Source organism: Crinia signifera, chromosome 5 (assembly GCF_055691185.1).
Source record: "Crinia signifera chromosome 5, ASM5569118v1, whole genome shotgun sequence".
Classification (NCBI taxonomy): Eukaryota; Metazoa; Chordata; class Amphibia; order Anura; family Myobatrachidae; genus Crinia; species Crinia signifera.
The window spans coordinates 44,892,520-44,917,310 of record NC_139221.1 but is presented as its reverse complement, the minus strand read 5'-3'; the positions used below and the strand labels follow the sequence as shown (position 1 = coordinate 44,917,310).

At 42.8% G+C, this 24,791-nt stretch overlaps 2 protein-coding genes across 3 annotated transcripts in view; one reads left to right on the top strand and one right to left on the bottom strand.

The window, feature by feature from the left end:
* Positions 1 to 24,791, bottom strand: part of CHCHD7 (coiled-coil-helix-coiled-coil-helix domain containing 7) — a 125,631-nt gene that overhangs the window by 34,876 nt on the left and 65,964 nt on the right. The window lies entirely within an intron of this gene.
* Positions 1 to 24,791, top strand: part of PLAG1 (PLAG1 zinc finger) — a 41,497-nt gene that overhangs the window by 7,224 nt on the left and 9,482 nt on the right. The window contains exons 2-3 of one of the 2 annotated variants that reach the window (XM_083187115.1): positions 21,764 to 21,867; positions 24,080 to 24,437. In XM_083187115.1, coding sequence (XP_083043241.1) covers positions 24,196 to 24,437 — 242 coding nt within the window. In that variant the 5' untranslated portion in view covers positions 21,764 to 21,867; positions 24,080 to 24,195. The remainder of the gene's footprint in view (positions 1 to 21,763; positions 21,868 to 24,079; positions 24,438 to 24,791) is intronic. The other variant, XM_083187116.1, reaches the window with a different exon arrangement.

The window sequence follows — 24,791 nt, the reverse complement described above, 5'->3', positions numbered from 1 at the left end:
TTTGTTCACTGAAATATTGCTACACTTGAGTTTTAAGAGGTGGGGAGGGATTAAGCACAGATTGCAGAGAGATATAAAGTACTAACCAATCCACGGCTAACTGCCACATTAAAGGTTGTGTATGAGAAATTCTAGTTAGAAACTCATTGGTTGGTACGGTCTCTCTAATATTTGATTAATGTTCCCCGCTGTGTTTTACGTTTTTGTTTTTTGATCATCTGTATATGCGTGTAGATATGCAACTATAGAAAATACCCTGTTTTTCTTAAGCCATTTTTTTTTTTGTAAACTTTTGCCCTTTCTATCGTGTGTCTAATAATAAATTCTAGATTATTTTTAACTGTGGCTATAATGTACAGAATGTCTATAATAGCAGATATGTGTCATTAACAAAAATGCAGTTGGCATCGTGTTATAGCTGCAAGTGGGTAAATCACAAGTGTAATGCTAAAGTGCGCAGTGCGGCTAGCATATTTGTGTAATTCCCTTTTAAACCGTGCTGAAAGCTTTGCTACTCAATGAAAACTTTTACTACTAAGACACTAACAGGATGGGAGTCAGAACTGTATTTAGGGACTCTTCAGTTGTTAAGCTCTTTGTTTTTGCTTTTTATGAGGACAAAGTGTTATTTACCAAATTGTTTTTACATATACAATGTGTTCCCTCCTTCACTAAATGACACGTGAAAACAACATAATGCGGTTTGAAAGTAATTTTGTTGAAATTAACAAATGTATGTTGCTGCCTGGAATACAGGTTAGACTAGAGGGCAAAATGCGTGAATGACTTCCTATAGAACAGTGATTTGGGGTGCTGGGCATGCGTCTATTGATTCTGAGGAGCAATTAACTTACTTCTTACAAGCAGGGTAATGTTAAAGCTTTAAACCATTAAATTGAGTCTGTATATACATCTATTTCATTCAATAAAGCAGCTATACAATTAATGACCCTTTCTTCCAATCGGCTATATACTGTAGTCAGTAATAACCATTATGGGAACAGAATAGATCTTTTAGGTCCCTTGGAAAGATATGTTTTTGACTTCTTTAATTCTACTGTGTTGATAGCTTGATTTCACACCACCACCTTTTTGTTATTTATTTCCCTGTTCTTCTGAAGTTGATTAAATGCTGTTCATTCCAATTTTGGTGTATAGTTACTCATCATGGAGCATAATTAGGCATTTCAATTATGTTTTAAAGCTCAAGATTATTTTTGCTGTATTACTAGTAATACAAAATTGTGTTGAAAAGTCTGCAGTTGTCACACTGCTGTGCCTGACCATTTATATGATTTTGTAAACTTCGTTTATGAAATCCCAGCATTAAGTAGGGATTGCTGAAGTTGAGGTTAGATAAAGAAGAAAAACCTCCAAATACATTGAACGTAACCTTTTGTTACTTCCATTGTTTAGCTTCAGGTAATCCCTGTTCTATAAAACATGTTTACGCAAATATTCAAAGTTGTTGATCGATCTTTTACCATTCACTCCTGCCTCGTTAGGTCATGTGACTGTACACTGTGGGGTCTTGCTGTGATAGCACTGATATTGCAAAGATAAAGATATGGGGAAAAAACAAAGATTAGATGTGACCTACGTGGTTTGTTTGTAGAGATTTTTGACAGTATATAAATAAAATGTGTATTTTTTTGATACTATATATTGTACCAGTACCCCCACCCCGCTATATTTATTTTTTATATTTTGTTATAACTAGTTCTGAAAAGTGATATCTGAAATTTCTTTAAATCCATTTAATCTAAGGTCCTATCTCCAAACAAAGGAAGCTAGGTTGTGTGCCACCCCTCCAAATGCTAGAGGAAGATCCTAGTCTAGGCGGAGAAGAGGAAGGACTATCTGTGTAAGTTTGAGGGGGTTCAAATGTATAGTGGTGGAACCAGACAGAGTTATTCAGAGAACAATTAATAATACAGAGAGCGCTCAGATAAAAAGCATACAGTCTATTTTATTCATAATAATACAAAACAAAATAATTTTAATAAAAAGCAACATTCAGGTTTTTCTGGTCACAAACACATATTTATTTATGACCCGGTTATACTCTCAAATGTACATTTATTAAACCAGTCCAGCAATTTTGCGCTGTATTTATCCTGCATATCCTTTATTGGGGCACTGAGTCCATTTAAAGTGGGGGAATGGAGATTGAAGAATTGGAATATTTGAATCCTTAGAAGGTAATGGGCATAGTCTGGTGTAAATCGGGGGAGATTAGTATGTCCACAGGTAACCCTGAAAGGATGGCAGTGAATGTGGCAATGCATATGCTTTGAACAAGCAGACCCAGAAATTGGTGGTATGAGCTATCCAGATAGAACGCTTTATGCCTTTTACTTTTTAATATTTTGTTTTAATAAGGTGTACAGACATTTATATATTGAAAAATATAGTGTTGTTGATAAATAAAAAAAAAAGGGGCCAATATCACCATAACACTCTAATAATTAGTTAATTTGCGCCCAATCATTAGTTATAAGAGTTATTCAGAGAGACTGAACAAAATAAACATTTACACCCCTGTCCAGGGTATGGAAGCTCCAATTAATTGATCTTATGACATTGTCAGTACTGGCAAGTGTAACGTGCAGAGACTGAGTCATATATATTTTTTCTGTGCAGGGTAAATACTGCCTGTTTTTTAATTTGACATTGCAATTTGGATTTTCATTTTTAACACACCCCACCCAAATCTACACTAGGCGAAATTGTTAACAATATCGCTCAGAAAGGGGCTTTTGACACTCAATACTGTTAATGATGCACACTCCTCGCGTCATTGAGGATGAGCGATATCTATTGAACATGAAGGCCAATCTGGCAATATATCCAAATGACCTGCATGTTCAGCGGGTCATAGTGCCGTCACTGAATGGGAATGGCAGCCAATACCGTTCAGTTAACCATATCTGATGAGGCCGATATGGTTAACCATATTGGTTGTGTTGTGTGTATGGGGCTTTACTCTCTGTTCACATTACATTTGCCCCAGCTGCAGTGCACATGATTTTGCCCATTGCTTTTGAGATCCTAACTGAATAACCCCCTTAACACAAGTGAGGGGAAAAAAATAGCAAAGATATAAAACAGTACAAAGGGTAAAAAGCCAAAAGATTGCTACAATATGAGTGACACTCGCAATGCATCATTATGCTTAATCTGGTTTTTAACCCCATTGCTTTGCTACAAAAATACTAATCCAGTCTGTGTAAAAAAATAAAACATCAAAATCCAAGTGCAATACAAATGACCTACAACAATGTATCATTATGCTTTATGTGAGTCTTCATACAAACTCCTTTTAGCTATAAAGAAGCTATTCCTAAGTACATGATATCCTGTATGTGAACTAGAATACAAAATTGCTGAAAATGTACAGCATAGGAATGGCACAAGGGGCCAGATCTACTAAGCCTTAAAAAGTGGTATTTACTGAACTTTGGACAGAAAAGTGGAAAGTACCAGCCATTCTGCTTTGAACTGCCATGTTACAGGCTGTGAGGCAGATGTATTAACCCCTTGAGTGGTGGTTTTGCTGTGGCAGGACAGATCTACCAGGGCAGGTTTTTTCCTGCCCCAGCAAAACACACCACAGATCATAGGGGCCCCCTCTCACCTCCGCTCTGGCATTTGTACGCTAGAGCTCCGCTGCCCCAGCCGTCAGTCACAGCAGTGACCACAGGCGGCGGGCTCCGGGATTTCGTGGCGGCTCGGGAGGACTCGGGCACCTGAACCCTTGAGCACTCCCGATTCCCCCCTGAACATCCCCGAGCCTGCCGCCTTCGTCACTGCTGTGAATGGTATCTGGCAGGGGAGGAGCTCCGGCGTACAATCGCCGGAGCGAAGGTGATGGTGGGGGATTGGGGGGTACAACAGGAGGGGGAGCAACGGGGGTGGAGGGGGGGCTCTAGAGGTTTTGCACACCTGGACACCACTGGCGCGCACCTGCTGCTTATTAGTAGTATGCCTGGAAATTTTTCCGGACAGCCCGCTGCAGCAGCGCAGCAGAGAGCCACTGTTCCCTGCATCTGCAGGGAGAGAAGTCCCAATAGGCCGTTCTGATGATGGCTATTCCTTGGCCCGTAAGCTGCTACTTATATTTGGACTATTTTTAATAAAGGTCACTGAGGCCAGCACCATATCAAACCAAGTTCATTTAAAAAAGAAAAAGAGCAGTTGTACATGTGAGAAGCTGTGGAGAGGGGAGAGTTAGGAAGATACACCATAGCAGATAAAGGATAAGAAGCTGAGTGGGAGAGACTGCAACAAGCTCAATGGTGGAGAATTCTGGTTCCATCCTTAGTCTTGTTGAAGTGAGAGCTGTAACTTTTTGATGGGAAGTAGCATCATAACTCGACAGTACATTGGTGATCTGATAAAGATATCAAATCACTGTGTTCTTTCTTTTACATTGCAAAAATGACCTGGGTTCATTCAGGGATGTAGCCAGGTCTTTGTGTGGTCCAGCAATCTTGCATTTCAACCAGAGTTGAAAAAAGGGTTAATCCTGAGCTAGCGAGTGTCTCATTTTTAAAGCGGTGGACATTTTTGGAGCAAGGTCTTCGTCTGCATGTGGATGGAGACTCTGCACCACTTCCCCACCAGTGTCTTCTGACGCAGCAGAGGAGGGAGAAGAGGGAGACAACTGTGCCCACTCTCCTCGGCTCCAGGAGCTTGAGCTCCGCCGGAGCCACTCTCCCTACGCCTCTGCCCCGGTGATAGCACAGTGCACTTACATTGCCAGGAGTTTGGTGTTTTTGAGAAATCCCTGTAAATGCCATGTGTCATGATCAGAAATTAATCTGTCAGATTCCTTGTCCCACAACCGTAACCTCTTGATTTTATTTGACATTGGGAATTCCATATCTGGATAGCTGACAGTATCTAGGTTGACTCTCAATAGGACAACACCATATTGTTGTCACAAGCAAGGAGTTGACATGTCAATGGTCGACATGAGGTTTTTCCACAATTTTTTTTTCGTCACTCGTTGGACTTTTTGATACTTTACCATCCACATGAACTACAACTGGGAATGGCCCGACGCATGGTGAGCGACGCTGTTCACTTATTTCGGTCCATGTGCTCAGGAGTCAATGTTGACCCCAAAAAAGTGGAAAGACTTGTGTAGACCATTATCTAGTATCGACCTTGTGAATGTCGTAGAAATTATCTGTGAACTATACCACACCTGGGAATGACAGATAGCAAATGTCACTTTCTAGTGCTGTTCATGTGTCCACACTTACCCACTATACATAATAAAGGAATGGTACTATATAGGCCATGGTTATGTGGGTACAAATCCCTAGAAAACCAACCGTTTTAAGACTTGGTGTAAGACACACTGTTGTCATATACTCAGGTCATATAATTTAACAACTTTTGCAAAAGACAACAGAAACTTGTAAGGTAGGGTAATATACATTTCCGATGTAGGCGTTGTTGTGTTGCTCCAGGGGGAAAATAAAACAAACACATTTCTTAAATGTCCAAATGCCCTATTTTAAGAAATAGCAAAGTGTCATGCTTTAAAATCAACTGTTTTTTGCAAAGTGACACAAGGTGAAAAAAACAGTAGCTGTCGCTGACTGCCAAAGATACGAGGCTGGTTTGAAAAGGAATTCCTCCATCGCAATAAGTTTTTGTGAACACATTTGATAACTTATTTTTTTATTTTATTTTTTTTACTACTTTTAGTTTATCCTCCGTATAATGCACTATTCATTTTTCAATGTAGCCCCCATCCCTTTCCATTCGTGCTCTTGACGAGTTGAGCAAATCCATTTGAGAAGAAAGTTGGGGTTCATGTACAGTTATGTACAAAAAAAAGTGTTCAAATGTGTTCACAGATAAAAAACGTACATTGTAAGTATGGATATTGTCAGATTGCATTAGTCGCGCTCTTCCTTTGAAGCTTTACAAGATGTGCTACTCCATGCACTTCAGGCTATTATGCTAGCCTTATATTGGTAGGGGTGTGGATCATTAGGACGACAGTGTCTAGGTTGATGCACTTTTTTCATGTGTTTTTGTTGTCGGTGTCGACATGGACCACCAATTAGTGTAGCGTGTTCACTCAGCATGCTTCACGCTATTCTATTCTCCCTCTGTGCCTAAACGGATGGAGAAGAACAAGTAGTTTAAACAAACAAAAAAAGCATGAAAAACTGTTGTCATCCTTTTGCCTGTTCGAGAGTCGACCACTATCAACCGGAACCATTTTTGTAGTACCTCCTGAGATGGGCCCCTGGGTCCAGGAGGGCCCATGCACTGCACACCTTCCACCCATAAAATGATACTTATCGCTCACTTGGCCCGTTGCTGGCTGCAGAGCTTCAAAAAACTTTGGAAAAATGGCCAAAAAGTGCCTATGTTTGCATCTTGGATCATCAGAGTACATCCACCTATGGCACATATCTTTTGACACTCTGAATGGGATCCCATGCATAATAGTTAAAAAAAAAAAAAGTAGCACTAAACTGTTGGCCCAGGGCCTATGCATATAACAATTGAGTAAACAAAGTGTATTTGTACAAGGTTTTTTTTTTTTTTTTTTCCACATGCTTGTGCAAAAATAAAAATACCCGAAAACCCGACCTATCAGCCCTGTTAACTTTATTTAGCAAAAACCTATAAATTTGGGTACTTATCATGTATCCTATGTACTTAGACGTACTTCCTCCATCAGTTTTACCATAAGGTAGGCGTTTTGGTAATGTAAAAAATGCTTGCCTCACTATATCGTAACCGTTGGATGTGATAAGTCAGCAAATGTGTCAATAAGAAATTATTGACTTATTGCTTCATACATATACACACTGTTCTATTTGATTTTGCATATATAAGGAAATGGAATGCTTTGGATTCAATCATGATGCGTGGCATTGAAACGTAATAGAAATATAGACTATATAGTACAGACCTGTATTATATAGTCCAAATCAAATGCGTTCGGCCCGGATCGAATTTACTTGGGATGCTTGCAAGGGTGCCTTGGGATGGGGATCCACCACCAAAACAAATTATGGTACTTGTTTCCTAGAACGGCGCCCACTAAGAAATTTGCTTAGTGGGCTATTCTGCGTAGGGAAATCGCATCGCATGGTCCATGCGATGTGATTTTCCTATGTAATTTATTCACTGCTCTCTCAGCCCCGGGCCATCGCATCGCATCTGCCGCAAAATCGCATGCGATTTTATAGGGTGTGGGATACCATAACATTAGGTATACAATAATGTGATTGTATGTCCCAAAAATAGGTTTAACGCACCCCCCCACTATCCACGGCACCCTGAAGCGTGGTGAGCCCCGCGTGGGGTGGCAGAACGCGTCCTCTGACTTTTTCATTACCCCACTATCCACATCGGCATGGAGTTGTTTTTATATAGTGTGGCGAGCGGGCGTGGAATACATGTAACGTAATCTGTGATGCCCTCGCGGGGCTCGGCCCGCTTAGGGCTCGGTGGCTTGCTGCGCTTGCCACACTATATAAAATCAACTCCACACCGACGTGGATAGTGGGGGAATGAAATGGTCAGAGGACGCATTCTGCCGCCCCTTGCGGGGCTCGCCGCGCTTCAGGCTGGCGTGGATATTGGGGGGTGCGTTAAATCTATTTTTGTGACATACATTCATATTATTGTATAGCTAATTTCATAGCTTCGCACATCCTATTAAATCGCCTGCGATTTTGCGGGACATGTGATGCAATGAAATGCGATATAGTGGGGTACAATGAGCATAGAAAAATTACGTTAAAAATGGCATCGCATGCCGCTATAATGGCCCATGCGATGCGATTTCCCTACGGTGCCGTACGTAGGAAATCTGGGCGCCGTGCTAGGATACAAGTACCCAAATTATTTATGCTCAAAGAAAGTAATAGGCAAATCCAGTGCTGGTGGCTGCCAATCATAAATTGGACAATTGGAAACATAGCTATGTTCACCACCACGTAACTGAACCTGAGCGTAATAGTTAAGCGCAATTTATGTAATTTTTTTTTTTTAAATAAGGGTGCCTTAAATCAATGCTGAAGTTCTAGGGTGCCCTGGTTCAAGAAAGTATGGCAACCACTGCTTTAGCCACTAGATTATATTACTAGAATATTACAAATTAATTATATTTTTATTTATATAGCGCATATATTCTGCAGTGCTTTACATTATATTTGATCATTCACATCACTCCCTGACCCAGTGGAGCTTACAATCTATATTCCCTACCGCATATACATGCACCCATTCTTTCTAGGGTTAATTTTGTTGGAAGCCAATTGACCCACCAGTATATTTTTGGATTGTGGTAGGAAACTGGAGAACCCGGAGGAAACCCACGCAAGCACGGGGAGAATGTGCAAACACCGCACAGTTGGGACCATGGTGGGAATCAACCTATGACCTCAGTGCTGTGAGGCAGTAATGCTAACCATTACACTGTCGGTGCTCCTAAACTTGCAGGCTATTACATTATACACACAACTGCAATAAAAAAATAGCTGTAGCACTTTATCAATTTCAAAACCTTTTTACGACCCTGTGGGGGAAGCCTCATGGGTCCCTAACATTGTTCCCTGGTGAAGATCCAGCTTGCAGTCAATTTCCCCATCCTCCAACGTCCCTGCGCAGCCTGCTCTGGCAGCAAGGCTGAAGAGCAGTGAGTAAAGCCTGGCTCCTGTGGTAATGGGAGATGGGGACTTCTGGTGGCATTAGTGGCGCAATGGGAGGAGGGCGCAGTTCAAATGGTTCTCTGTCCCTGCTAAACTTGCGCTCATAGATCCTGCAGGATGCGGAGCCTGAGTTACCCGTTCAGCTTTCCTGGTGCTTCATTTACAGCGCACAAACAAGTTGGCCATTTTCCTGTGCCAATAATGAATGCCTTGTGCAGAATAGCGAAGGGCTGCTACCAGACCCAACAGGTGTTGTCCATAATGTAGGGGATATACTTTTTTTTTCCCTCTCAGAGAATTACACATTACACTTCTTACTATCTCTATCACAGATCAGTGACTGTACTGTGTATCCTTGTTTCTGTGTGAACGTGGTGAAAATAACAGGCAGCAGTGCTGCACCCAAGAGCTCACAAAAGCTCTTTACATGCAAAGGTTTTAAGGCTAAATTTTACACCCTGGTGAGGTTTCCCTTCATTTTGGTATTGCGATGAAACTGCTTCCTCTCAAGGGCCTTTGTCAGATCTATCCTCGGAGTTCGCTGTGGCTCATAAGGATAGAGAAGAAACTAGGTTGCAGGTCACATGACCACCTAATTTGGGCTCAGGCCTTGGTGGACAGTCTGACTTCTGCTTTGGGCTTCAAGATGCCTTTTGTGTCCCCAAAGGTCTCAAAGAAGCGTCCGTTCCTTGCTGTGAATGGGGAGGAGACATTTTTCCAAGAGTTGGAGAATGATCTTCTTCCAGACTAGATGTAAACTTCCTCTATGGGTATTAAGGCTCTCATTATGGAGAACCTTAATACCCATCAGGTGCTGTTAGTCCCCGATTCCGGTCTGGTACCTGCTCAGCCTTCCATTTTTTTGGTCGAAAACCAAAATTGTCTGTCACTTTTCTGGTTTCACAGGAAGTGGATTATAAATTGGTCCTTGCCTGGGCTCATTAAGATAAGTTTCAGAGTACTAGAAGACTTCTTCCTATGCTTACTTTTCCTGCAGAAAATAGACAAAAGATTCCTCTTATAGTGGATCATTCTGTCTCTCTCCTCACTAAGTAAACGGTTCTCCTGGTTCCTGGGGCAACTGCCTTAAAGAAACCATATGACCAAAAATTGGAAAACACCTTAACTCCATTTATATTGCAGCAGGGGGTGGTCCTTCATCATGTTTTATTAAGATCTTGGGTAAATCCTAGTCAGAATGACTTTCTGCTGGTCTTGCTAGAAAGGAATTGATCAGCCTAGCAGAAAAGATCAGAGAATCAACTATTTATTTGGGAGAAGTTTCACGTGACGTGGGTGTACTCCAGTTACGCATATCTGCTATGCTGGTGCTGGCTCGTAGAGCATTGTGGCTATGTCAATGGCAAGCTGACTTTGAACCCAAACATAATGTGGAAGCCCCCCTGTCTACAGGAGAGGCTCTGTTTGTTTGGCCCTCTACTTAATAAGTAATTTTTATGTAGCCAGTGAAACTCATTTAGCTCTCATCTGCAGCCCTGGATCTACATAAACCATATACAGAGCCATCCTTTTGCTCCCTTCAGATGCCAACTAGGTTCAAAGGTTATGGTTGCAGTGCCTCCTCCTCCTACTCTGCTGGATGTGGAAACAGGGGTCGGGGTCAGGCAATGACTGCCATCTCTCACCAAGGTACAAAGCTACTTTCCAAGCCCACAGCTTGACTGGCTTCAATCTTACCTGGGGGGACACCAGGGTGGGAGCACGGCTCAGGGTTTTCAAAGACATTTTGTAACCGTTCCAGGATGCCTAGGTCAGGGGTCTGATTAACCAAGGCTATAAAATAGATTTTGAGGGCCAGCCTCTTCCTTCATTGTTCTCTTCTATTTTACCAGCTTTGGAAGACAAATGGGCAGTTCTTCAGATGCCATAAACGGGTTGTTGGTTGCAAGAATTCTGGTTCTAACTCCTCTAGAAAGACAGGGTTTTTTTCAAACTTGTTTATGGTCCCCAAACCAGACTGTACAATCGGGCCAATTTTTAGAATTGAAGTCCCTAAATCCATTCCTCTTCAAATTCAATATGGAATCTCCTACATTCGGTAATTTTTGGGTCTAGAGATAGTAGAGTTATTGGTGTCCTTGGATATCAAAGAGGTGAACCTCCACATTCCAGTCAGTACACTTCACCAGGTGATTAGATTTGCAATTTAATGAGTTTCAGGCTTTACACTTCTGCCTATCCTCAGTGCCAAGGATGTTTACAAAAGTCATGGTGGTAATGAAGTCAAAACTATGCACTAGGGAAGTGAACATCATCCCTTTTATTTATGTGTTCTGCTGATCAAGGCTCCATCCACAGATCAGTTGAACCACGTTATTGTATTGACCCATTAGTTGCTGATTCATTACAGTTGGATCATCAATTTCAAGATCTCACATTTAGTGCGGTTCTCTGCATTCCATTCCTGAGAATAATTCTTGATTCAGTGCTTCAGAGAGTATTCCTTTCCCTGGACAAGGTTCGGTACATTCATGATTTCTCGATCATCCTTGGTGCCACACCCTCCGAGGATCTCAGTACATATTTATATCTGGCTTCTAGGTAAGATGCTTGCATCCTTCGAGGCTATCTATTATGACTGCCTCCCCTCCAGACCTTTTCAGTAGTATCTCCTTTCCCAGTGAACAGGGTCATGCATCAGTTGATTTTAAGAACAAGTGTTTTTCTTCTATGGTGGTTGCGGAGTGCTCACCTGTTATGTCTCCTATTCGGAAGTTGGATTTGGTTGCTACTGATGACAGGTTCCAGCCTCCAGAGCTGGGTGGCAGTGACCGTGAACACGCACTTCCAAGGCTGTTGGTCACTTCAGGGGTCATCGTAATCATCAGTGTGTTGCAACTTCAAGCGTTCTTCAATGCCTTGGGCCCGGCATTCCATAAGAGACACTGGGCGCCCATCCTGCACTGTTTTTTTTTTTTTCATGCCGTTTTCTTTTGATTATTTGGTTGCAGTTTCCCTGCCACGGTATGGTTGGTAGGCTGAATGTAGACTCGTTTTTTTGTTGTTGTTTTTGTTTTCTTTGTTTCAGCTTCACCTCCCTGTTGTTCTTGTGTTTCTGCCTCTCCCCAGGCACAGTTTCAAACTGTGCTGGGAGGGGGAATAGAATGGGGGAACCAGTCACATGAGTAAAGTGTAGGCTCCCTAGATCACCCATCTATACCCCATCTTAAGGACCATCCAGTGTCCCCTATGCAATCGGAGAAAGGGATTTAACCGATAAGTACCAAAATTCCTTTTTCTTCTTTCGGAATTTTCTGTTAGTTTCAGCAACAAGCAAAATTACTGAATTAATTTTGGTCGGCATTTTCAACACTATGTAGGGAGGAACATCCTGGGATCAGGGTAGGCTCATAATTGCTGTGATTTTAATCCCAAGATTGAAGTCTCAATTCCAGTATTTGATTGAATGGTGCTGGGCAGAGCTGAGCACCAGCAGCTCTTTACTCACTGTCCGACAACCAGGTTGTGCCGGGTGATGTTAGAGGTCATACTACGCAGACGGGAAGCTGTCTGTCTCTCTTCAGCCGTGCCTGCTTAAGGACTGTTGCACAGCAGTTCCAAGCGTGGCTTTGAATTCTAAGAAGAATCCTGATATTAAGACTTTTTCAATCCCAAATCCCCGGTTTGAAAAATTTGCCTGTGACTGGTCCCCCTAATTGTATGATTTAGTGACTGAGAAATAACCTGATTTCTAATAGATGTGTATTATTTGTGATCTCGGGGAAACAAAAAAACAAAAAAAATTACTTTATACCTACATCCATACAAGCGAAGCCACAGGTAAGCATTGGCAGGACTATAATATGAAGAGTGCAAAAGGGGTATTTATCAAAGCTTGGAGAGTGATAATTTTAGATGTTACCTGTAATCTTAGCTGGCCCTAAGCTTAAAGTACCAAACAAATCAGCCTGCAAACGTGAACTTTTATTTTAAAATCTAATATAATCTTGTGTGACCACTAATAGAAGATTATTTTTGTCGTATTATTTTTCCAAAAATGACAGACTGAAAAAAGGAAGGAGTTTAAATGGTTAGTACATTCAAATAGCTAGAAACTCATTCAACAGCAGTAACGCAAAGTACTGTAATTGTTTTTTCTGTATGGGTACATCAACTTCTTGCCTAATTTGTTTTTGTTTTTTTTTATAAAAAAAAAAAAGCTAGATACTGTATATACTCTAGTATAAGTCGACCCGAATATAAGCCGAGGCACCTAATTTTACAACAAAAAACTGGGAAAACGTATTGACCCAATTGTGGGACCCTGACTCGAGTATAAGCCGAGGGGGGCTTTTTCAGCATAAAAAATGTTCTGAAAAAGTAGGCTTATACTCAAGTATATATGGTAGATATATATTATCCTCCGCTCTCAATGACCCTCCACACAATTATAATTTCTTATACTAATTAAGTTTGTGTTTTTGATCAATTGTCCTTTTGCATGTTCATATTTCAGCCATCTTCGTTTTTCAGACAGAGTTATATGTACTGTAGTGCAAGTGGAGATGTTGTCCATAACAGCCAATCACATGCTACATATCTTGGTGCTTATTTAGTTTCACAGCGCCCGATATATCAGCTGATCCAATTTATTTTTATTTATTTTTACCAGTTCATAACCCTACTATCCACTACGCATGGAGTTGATTTTATAGAGTGTGCAGAGCGCAATAATCCATGTGGCTCGCTGCGTTCGCCACACTATATAAAATCAACTCCATGCGTAGTGGATAGTGGGGTTATGAACAGGAAAAAAAATCGGATCGGCCGCCGTGAAACTAAACAAGTACCCATATCTAGTGTTCCCGCTAGGCTGTTTTAGCGGGGCGCTGCGCCCTGCCCGATTTTTAAAGTGAAAAATGCACCCTGCCCCTCTGGCAGCGCCCCGCTAAACCAGCCTGCCTTTGTCCCCGCTGTTTTGACCGGGGAAGCCCGGCGCCGCTGTACATAGCGATGCCCGGCACTTCCCCGGCAGTTTACAGCCTTCCGGGTGGCCGGGTCCGCCCCCTGTGCATGACGCCGCCGGCCGCGCCCACCTCCTGTGCATGACGCCGCCGGCCGCGCCCACTCCTCTGCGTGATTCCGCCGGCCGGGCACACCCCTTTCCGTCACGGTGCGGCCCGGGCACGCCCCTTTTGTGACGTTGGCGGCCCGGGCACGCCCAAAATAGTGACGGCAGCGTGCCTGGTCCGACCGCCCTGCCCGCCCTAGTTCCTAGAAGGAACACTAATCTCTTTTATCTAGCACGTTCTAGAAGATAACTAGAATCAAGTGTGGATTACTACACTGTCTAGATAGATAGTCTAGATCAGTGGTCGCCAACCAGTAGCTCGCCTGAGCAAAACGGGTGGCTCGACCACTGTTGCCCGCCTGCACCTCCCGTCTGGCCTGCCATGTGTCTGGCACCTGCTCCCGCTTGTCTGTGGCTTGAGACGGGCGGGAGGGCAGGGTCACCATTTCACAAGCTGGGACTCATCAGCAACTGGTGCGCAGAGGGTCCCTGCAGTGTATGTGATATCAGCGGCGGGGTCCCTGCGGCGGATGGGAACTACTAGTTCCCATCCGCCGCAGGGACCCTGCTACTCGCTTCACATATGCCACAGGGACTTCCTGCCTGCCGGCTGCTGCTGAGTCCCAGCTTCTGAAACGGTCACCCTGCCCTCCCGCCAGCCTCACAGTATTTCTGCAGCCAGTGGCCTCCTTGCTCCCATTGGTGAGTTGTGGGAGCGGCAGCGCAGTTCGGGCAGGGACATTCTCTTAGCGCACAGTCACGCGGGGCACGGCAGGCAGGCACCGCCGCACTCACCAGTGAACTTGGCTGCGCTGTCCCCTGTCATAGCCGCAGCGTGTTCTCATTAGCAAAAACTTCTCAGGCTTCAGCCACATTCTGGCTGCCAGTGCCCACTGTCACAGCCGCAGCATGTCCGCCCACTACTAGGATCAGCAGTGGGATTAGTACAGCACAGATATTGGATCCTGCAACCCAACGTGGGTCACTAGTGTGCAGTGCCTGAACTCTGGCTACACTGCACTTCAGGACAAACATCCCCCCATCTGTGCTGCCTTCTCTTATTCCTGGCTGCTGCCTGGACCTCACAAAACACTCTGTACCCACATACAACAGTGCTGCTTGGGAAACATAGTTCCTGCTGCCATAAGCACAATGCCTACCACAGCTGCCTGGCAACCTTTCACCCACTCCTGCCACCACACATGCATGTTGAGAGGAGCAAGTAGACAGCCCTGGTACACAAAGCACTCTCACTACAGTGGTGTGGTTACCATTTCCCGGGAGCAGCCCTATTGCCTGGCATGCACAGGGGGGTCAAATGGGTAACTAGTGTACCTAGAGCAAATGGGGTGGATAGTTACAGGAGCATGGAGGGTAATATAAGAGGGGTGGGGGCTTGGACCATTGGGGTGATGGAGCTAACAGTGATACAAAATATGAGTGTTTTCTGCCATAGCTGGTGCTGAGGTTGTGGGAGGAAGCATTAATAATGGAAGTCTGGGGGGGGGAAATAATACAGCTTGCATGCTACTTACAGTATGTGAATATGTACTGGGCATTATGGTGTGTGGCATGTGGTGTGTAATGGGCATTACGGTGTGCGGCATAGTATCAGAGGCATTGGTCAAATTTTAGTAGCTCTCCAGGAGTTTTTTTTTTGTCTTTTTTTGTCGCGAGTAGCTCTCGCTCAATTAAGGTTGGAGACCACTGGTCTAGATAGATAGTCAATAGGTCGACAGGGTCAAAAGGTAGACCTGGTAGGGGCCGCCATGAGAGGTAGACATGAAAATGATCGACGTAGAGACCCAATTGGTGACCGTGTAATGCGTACCCTCACATTGCGTGATGCACTTGGCACACTATTATATTCTCTCTCTATGCCGCCATGGATGGTAATGTAAGAACAAGCCAGTAAAAAAAAATTATGAAAACCTGGTGTTGACCTTTTTTTAATGTCAATATTTTGATCTTTTCAACCTTTTGGAGTAGACCTATTAACTACACATCGTAGATCTATCAACCAGAACCAACTAGAACCTACTTGCTATGGGCAACATCTCCACTTCTAAAAACCCACACTTCAGTAAATATACCCAAAAGACTCCCATTGTATTCTTTTGTTTTCTATCAAATATGGTATTAGATGTTAAGAACAATCAACTTTATTTTGTATTTGTCCATCGAAATTACATTGCAAGCCATTAGCATATGGGAACACCTGGTGTATCTTGGGCATTCCCATGAGAACACTGGGCGTTCTCATGCTAATAAGCAGATGACATCACCGTATGTCAGCTCCCGCCCTTTTCCCTCAGAATGTGCACGCTGCTCTGAGCAACCCTAAATATGCGTGCACATTCCACATTATTCGATGGTCGGTTGTTCCCCCACAGGCTGCGAATGGATGTTTATGTAAAACATCCATTTGCAAGCTTTGCGAACATACGCCCCGCGCGAATGGTGGGCCGGCTTACCGCCATTCACAAGGCGGGATCTGGTTGACTCACAAGGATGCAAATTTGCATCCAAGCAAATCAACCAAAACAACCTCCTCGGTCCCTGATTTATCATAGCCACATTTCATTGCAACCAAGATGTATTTTCGTTACAAAAGATGCCCATCGCTAGCTGTCTCACATTGAACTTGAGCATGAGATGAGCGGCTGTTTGACACAACCACAGATGAATGAGGACATAACTAATTTTTATATTGGATGTCCATAATATTGTGAAAACGTATTTATGGAAAAGGTACTTGTGTAGTTTCACGGCGGCAGTTACGTAGTCAGCGTAGCGTCCCTGTCAGAATGAGCGTAGTGTTCCGCGGCCAGCGTAATTAAAAGTAGCTTAGTGTTTCCGCGAGCCTCCCCGTCAGAATCAGCATAGTTTAGTGTTCCCGCAGCCGCTTATGGCAGGTGTGAATGTGTTCCTGAAACCCCCACTATCCACGCCAGCTCGAAGCATGGTGAGTGGACGCGTTGCGCGTCCTCCTGACCTTTTCATACCCCCACTATCCACGTCGGCGTGGAGTTGATTTTATAAAGTATGGCGAGGCCCGGACGGGGATTACTTTACTTTACATGTATTCTGTGTCCTCCTCCCAACCTCCACCCCCCCCCCCCTCCTTCTGGATCGGTGGCTCGCTGCACTTTATAAAATCAACTCCACGCTGACATGGATAGAGGGTGGTATGAAAAGGGTCGGGAGGACGCATAACACGTCTCCTCGCGGGGCTCGCCACGCTTCGGGCTGCTGTGGATAGTGTGGGTTTCAAATGCAGGCATTTGTCATTATGTAACTTGGAGCACTGGCAAATGCCTCCTTTATTGTGCATGAGACACACTTGCATACGCACCCCCTCTTTGTGCAGGAGACACACGCGCTACCGAACCCCTAACCCTGTCGGCAGGGATGCTGTACCCTGCCGCAATAGTTACTCAGATGCTTATGCGTCTCAGGCGATCCTGTGTCTCGGATGCTACTGCATCTCAGACAGGTGGAGCGCCTCTCCGCCGGCACCCACATGATCCCTTCTCCGCCGGAGAGGTGATCATGCTTGCGCCAGCGCTGTGTGAGAGTTCACTAGGCTTGCCAGGGATGCCAGAAACAGAGATCGCGTTCCTGCCAACAGTATGGTGAGTAGCTGCCTCATGGGGACATTACGCTGACTACGAAGGGTTGCCGCGAAGTCACTACACTAAGCAGCCATTGGGCTTCGCTGATGACGTAGCTTAGGCTGCCGCCGTGAAACTACACAAGTAAGGCAGCCATTGGGCTACGCTAATAACTTCGCCTCAAACGTAGCGTAATCTGCCGCCGTGAAACTGCACATGTACCATGGAAAATCCTTTTTGAACAATTGCCAATAAATAACTGATAGCCAATTCAGAAAAGCAGATTTTAGAGAAGTTGTAAATTAAAGGTTTGGTTCTGCTACTGTTTGTTTGCTTAATACAGTGTAACTCTTGTAGCTGTACATGAGGACCAAAGAAATTGTATCAAAATGTAGCATTAGTTTCAGTAGCTGAATTTCTGATAAATACTGAACTGCTTGACTAAAATCTGTGTGAATGATATCCTTTTCACATTTCACAACTAATGACCGGGTACAAGCCAGTTTGACCCGGTAAGTAGTGCAATGTGAAAGGGGTTACCATGTCCTATAAATGGATAGCAATACGAACCGGTAAAAAAGCAGCATTTTTACTGGTTCATTTTCGTGTTGCTTGGAGGTGTGAACAGGTTAAACGGGTCGAGCGACCAGTTTCCCGTTCACACTATGCTGGAGGCAGCACCAGCTCTAAGCGCTGCCTCCTCCCCCGGGCCCCGGTGACGCGCTGACTCCCCGCCGCACCCCCCCCCCGGATGACATCAGCAAACCAGCAATAATGCTGGTTCGCTGTGGGAATGTGAACATCCCAAAATGCAGGTTTGCGCTGGGACTGAACCATTTCAAAGTCCCAGTGCGAACCTGCATTTTGCGATGTGAAAACAGTATGAGTAATTCATTACTTAGTAGTTATTGAAGAATAAGCAGTGCAGTGGTTCCCAAACTCACCCATGTGGTTATCTCTTTTCAAGGCTTAATACATATGCCCTTCTGTTCTGTGGCACTCTGGTGTTTTCTCAGAACACCTGTTCAACCAATCTATATTGCACCCTAGTATTTTCTCAGGACACCCATCGTAACAAAAAAAAAATTGTGTGTGTGTAGATGTATTTTATATATCTGCCTCACGCCATCCTGGAGGGTCCATCCCGGAAAACATGTCCTACGCCGGTGGATGTGGCGTCACTGAAAGTTTTCCGCTTCAGGAAGGACGCTGCAGCATTGGCAGGGCAACCTGAGCGTCTTTGTCTTGGAGACAGGCTTAGGGAGGTACACTGTGACAACTTATAACAAAAACTATACATATATGAAAAAGAGAAGAAAATAAACGGCTGTGAAAACTGAATAAACCAAATACAAACAACATTGTGTGTGTGGATACTTAGATAAGACTCTGCTGCAGGAGAGATACATAATAAATAAGTGTTAAGCTGTGTACACCTGCTTCGATTTTATTTTTCGATTCGATTTTGCTTATAGAAGCAAAATCAAATCCACATTGAATGGTTTTTAGGGCACTTTTAATCTGCATTTGATTCGATGCGCGCTCCCGTTTTCTCAAAATCGAAAAGAAAAATAGACCTTATATATGGGTTTGTGTAACCCGGCACTACTGCACTGACAGGGGGCAGTGGCTTGTACTTGTCTGGGTGCTCGCCTATGGTGTATTAACCCCTGATGTAGACAGTGGTTTAAAGGAATAGGCGTCACTCCAGGCAGAGAACAGGAACTGCATGGGTTTTCAAAGATAGCGGGTGCTATAATGAACACTAAATCAAAGTTTATGTATGGGGGACAAATGTTCTAACTGTTCACAATCTGGACTGGTATCAAGCAAACTTGTATAGTATCAGCCATGCTCTTATACATAGCTATGGACTAGCAAACATTCAGCCTGCACAGAGCTAGTCTACGCCAATGATATGGTCTTCTAGCCAAAACCATGCAGGGTGCCTAAAACATCCTACATAAGCTCTGCACAAATTCAGCAAAGCTTGGCTTACAAATAAATGAGTGTAATAAACCAGTACATTTTTACTGGAACTATACTTGTGCAGTTAATCCTAGATGAAAACAACATTGAACAAGTGTTTAACTTTTTTATATACATGGGCTCAACTATCAATGGTCAACAAATAGCCACCATAAGTGCCATAGCTGTCTTCGCATCTCTTTAAAAAAGGCCTCTGGAAACAGCATGATATTTCAATTGCCACAAAATATAAGTGATTCAGAATCCAGGACAATCTTTGAACATTCTAAATGTGGTGCTTCTGAAACATTCTACAAGTAAAACAAACAGTGCTTGAGAATTTAAAACCTCCAAAAACTATTCCAAGACCAGGGCTGCAACTGATGGGGGGGGGGGGGTGTGTGTCACGGGGGTATGTGATCCATGTGCTGTTTCAGAAAGGGCACTGACACTGACAGAGCCAGCGCATAGAAGTGAAAAAAAGCAGCAGCATCCAGTGCCAGCTGATGAGGCACCTTCTCGCTCTGTTGTGCCTGTATCACACTACTATACACATTATGCATGCCACTTCATGAAATGGGATAAGGAGGAGGGGAGCAGTATCCAACACTATAGACAAGGTACTGTTGGGACAACTGCATCACTACCATTTTGCATGTGCTCGCACTGGACAAGTGCAATGTAATCTTGTATGCGTGTGCTGGAGCAGTGCAGTGTAAACCAGTGTGGATATGAGGCATTTTCTGTAAAGGATGCATTACTACGGTGTGCCATAATATGGATAATGGATGCTACTATGTGGCATAATGTGTTTTTAAAGGTAATTACTACTGTGTGGCATTTTTTTGTGACTAAAGGGCTTTTCTCTGTAGCCTTATGGTAATCATTAAACAGCAGAGGTGAGCGTTAATGCCCAACTGTGTGCAGAGAGTTGGTACTTCCTGGGTGTGCAATATTGGAGCACGTTCCACCGAAGGCATTTAGAGACCAGACAATATATTGACTCAATTCTTGGTTTTCTGAAGTCTGAAAGACACTGGAGCAATGTTGAACCGATGTGCAATTTTATAACGACATCACCTACATTGCTTACTGTAGGTTTGATGTGCTTAACATCAAAATTATGATTTCCTTTGCATCCTGTAATATGTTAATGAAGGATGAACATGATTGTTGCATCCTTCATTAACGTTGCTTCAGTGTGCACACACAATATGGGCTGACGGCATTCTTGTAATAATGCTGTGACTTGTAATAATGCTCAGTCTGTTTTAGAATATGCATACTGTACTGTGTGTGTGTGTGTGTGTGACATAATTTAAATGTATATAATGCCTGAAACAGAGGTGGCAAACATGACCCCTGTATTTGCCTATACGGGTATGGTATGTGACTCCGACAGTCGGGATCCCGACAGTCATTATCCCGACGTCGGGATCCCGACTGCCCGGAGTCAGACAGCATGGCGAGCGCAAAAAAGCCCCTTGCGGGCTCGCGAGCCACCTTTTTCTATTCTCCCTCTATGGGGGTCCACGAGGGAAAATAGCGGGTGGCCATCGGGCACCCGGCTGTCGTCGTTTTGACAGTCGGGATCCCGACGTCGGGTAAATGACTGTCGGGCACCCGCCTATACAGAGCAAGGAAAGCCAATCACAATGTCTAATATATACATTTACCTGTATTAGTTGCATTTTAGTAATGCTTTTCCCTGTCACACCCTGTCTTTCCCTGTCACTGTAGCTAGGTGACATGGTGTCTGGAGCAAGGGTATATCCCATCACCCACTCTCAGCCATTTTTCCTTCTTATAATGCCCATTACACATTATGCATCACGCCAAAATATGCCACGCACCGTAATGCCCATTACTCAATATGCCACACATACCATAATTACCATTGCACATTATGCAACACACTGTATTGCTTATTACTTATTTCAAATAAGTGCCGCTTACCTACATGCTTATTGCCATTGGGGAGGTTACATGCTCATTGCCAGGAGGAGGTTACAGGCTAGTTGCCCATGGGGTTCCATACTTCCAGGTAACACTGGACACACTGCGCTCCTCTTGACAGATACTAGAGTTCGGCTGGACCTCTAGTGTCTGTCTCCAAGGTGGTGGCCATTTGGAGCAGTCACTACGGACAGACTGCGGCGCCGGTTACTTGCTGTGAGACAGCGTCCAACGGAGGAGAGGGAGACTCCCGCATGCCCTCTCTCCTCCCCCACTCCTGGAGCTTGAGCTCCATCGGAGCCACCCTCCCTATACCTCTGGTTGGGGTGGAGAAAGGGGGTCCAAATAATTTTTTTGCTACTAGGCTCACCACCCACAAGTTCCACCACACTGTGATAGTGTGCTGGAATCTAGCAATCTGTTACTTTATAAATAATTTGTTAAAGATGTTTTGAAAATGTAGTGATTTTTGCAATAATTTGTATTATTTCTCTTTACAGGCTAAAGAAAATGGAAACTTCTAGAGTCTGGTCTCCTCCAAGAAGTGCTAGCGGGACAGGCTAAGACCAGAATAAAACTGAAAAGATTATTGAACAGCCACCAGGTGTGAAGCGTATGGAATCTGTCAAATATATATATTTATTTTTATTTTTTAAAGTATGAATTTTATTTTTTTGATTAAATAATGTTTGATATTATTATGGCACCATAATGAGTATATATGTTACAAAGAACTAATCTCTGAGTTCAACAATAGATGTGACCCCCCCACACACACACACACACACACACACACACGCACACACGCACACACACACACACACACACACACACATGGCTCTCTTTGTCATAGGCTGATTAGTGCAGGGGAGGGGGGAAGCAGCATGAGTAGTTGGAGTTATTCAGAGCAATGGGGGAAAAAAAACAATAGAATGGTGTTATGAATCCATACAAATATAAATTAAATAATAAAGATCAATAGTTAGAAAGCCCTTAGTTACTTGCCAACATCCCCAAAAAGGTAACAAACCACAACCGGGTTCACTAATTCACGATTATTGTATATGTATAAAGCCCATGTGAATTCTAGCAAAGGGTTACATATGATCATAAACTTTCCAGTAAAAGCTAAGAGATGGGGACAAATGGCTGTTTCAAGGGTAGGAATCCCTAGTCCTCAAATATTAAATGTAATGTATTAAAAAATAATTGCTGCAGTGATTCTTAATGAAGTCTCATGTGTTTATAAGGTAACTATTACAATATTGTTAATTTCTTCTGAATCCAGTGCTAAAAAGTGCAACTTTATTTTGAAAAAACTCACATAATTATCCAAAGCACACTCCATACAGAAATTCAGAGCACTGCCTTCTAGGAAATATCAACCTTTTTAAGGAAAGTATAATCCAGAGCAATACTCTATGTGAATCTGAAGTCTAAACTTAATGAATTTTGCACAAAAAAATTATAATTTGGGTGCTTTATGCTGAAAGCACCCAAGACTTTACCACTGTATTACTGGTTGACCATTGGGTAATGGAACATTATCACTGTACTAGTGAGATACAGACATTAAAACAGTGTACATTTAACTCTTAGAAAAAGTATGTGGAAAATTTGGCTCCAATAAAAAGTATTTATCATTTATTTCTTTGCCTTCTATAAAAAGGTTGATATTTGTTAAATTTGTCTCTCGTGTGTGTGTTTCTGTAGTAAACGTAAGTTGGATCTCTGAAGTTAAAAATCATTTATCTTAATTTTTTAATAGTTTTAAAAAATAGATTTTCAATATTAACACATTACTCTTTAGAGAAGATGAAGAATATTCTCGTCATAAAACACTTGAGACCACATAGCTGCCATTGTCATCGTAAAAGTAAAATATGTAGACTTTTTGCTGATATAATGGCCCGTTTTTAAAGAATGTTTCTTCATATATGAAAGTTGAGTATTCCCAATTGTCACAAATATCATACAGGGATTGCTTTTGTGCTAACAGCTGTGCTCAGGAAAACATGTGCATACACTTTTCAGTGTCAGAAAGTTGCCATTTATATCATGGTCTAAATAGTGTAATCCCAATTTCTATACCAAATGTGAATGGGGACCATCATACTTAAAAAGTATTTTAAACGGATATCTGGTGGAAATGTAATGAGAAGCAATTTTATCAAAATATCTGATCTTCCATTATAATTGTTGCAGGACTTAAAGCGACTGGGTATTTTTGCAGTGGTATTTAACAGCCACATGTTTCAGACACCTCTACTTATTACATTTCCTAAGTCATCTCTGTTTGTTACCTCTTGCACCTTTCCTATTTCCCTTAGCTGACCATTTTGGTAGGAATGCTCAATTTGAATAAATCCATAGTTATCCCATGACTCATCCCTGTACACGCCATACTGTTTCCAGGCTTCTCTCCCTATTCTTATCTATGAGTAAATAGCCATATCGAAATCGGAAAGTTTTCTAGATGCTACGGGGGGAGGTCTGGTTTTAGAATAACCCATATTATGGTTTCCCTTAAGAACAAGGTGCCTGGTAAAAGCAAAAAAATCTATATATATCTAGATCTTGAAATCAGTCGTCTTTAACTCGCACGGGGTTGCTAACTATTGCTTACACTTAACTTTGGTTTCTAAAACTTCTAACGTGCAGCACTGTTCCAGAATGACAGTTCTTTATCAATTTAATAAGCTTTAACAACATGTGGCTTTGTTCTTGTTTTTATGCTTTCAAAGGCATCGCTTAGCTTTATTTAGATTAAAACGCCATTGCAATATAGTTATTTTATATTATTTTTCTTTTTTCAGTCCCCTTTTGTTTTTTTTCCGACCACATGGAACTTGCGAAGCCACCAAAAACGCTGTTACTTAGTGGAGTTGGGCAGTTGCCAGTTGTCCAACAAGAAGGCCTGGTTTAGGCTGCGATGGCCACTGTCATTCCTGGTGATTTGTCAGAAGTAAGAGATTCCCAGAAAGTCCCTTCAGGGAAGCGTAAACGTGGTGAAACAAAACCAAGGAAAAACTTCCCTTGCCAACTGTGTGACAAAGCATTTAACAGTGTTGAAAAATTAAAAGTCCATTCATACACTCACACAGGAGAGAGGCCCTACAAGTGCACGCAACAAGACTGCACCAAGGCCTTTGTTTCTAAATACAAATTATTAAGGTATAAACTCTTATTTATCTTTTAGCTTACATTAACTTTCTGCCCACTTAAAGCATTTGTTTTTTACATTCTGAAAGTAAATTCATTTTAAGACCCGTGATGTGATGTAATGTATTGATGATTTTTTCCAGTTAGGTGTCATTGAAATGTAATCCAATGGAAATAGAATTAAATTGAATTATTTTAGAATTTGTAGTGTCTGTAATGTGCACAAGGTCAAATATTATGCCTTGTTGTGAAAGGCTTGCAAATGTTCACATTTATGTCTTCCTAGTATGTTTTCTGGTACTTGTGTACAATCACGGCTCCCACGATGTGCATCATACAGGGAAAAATCACATTGCGTCGCATGCG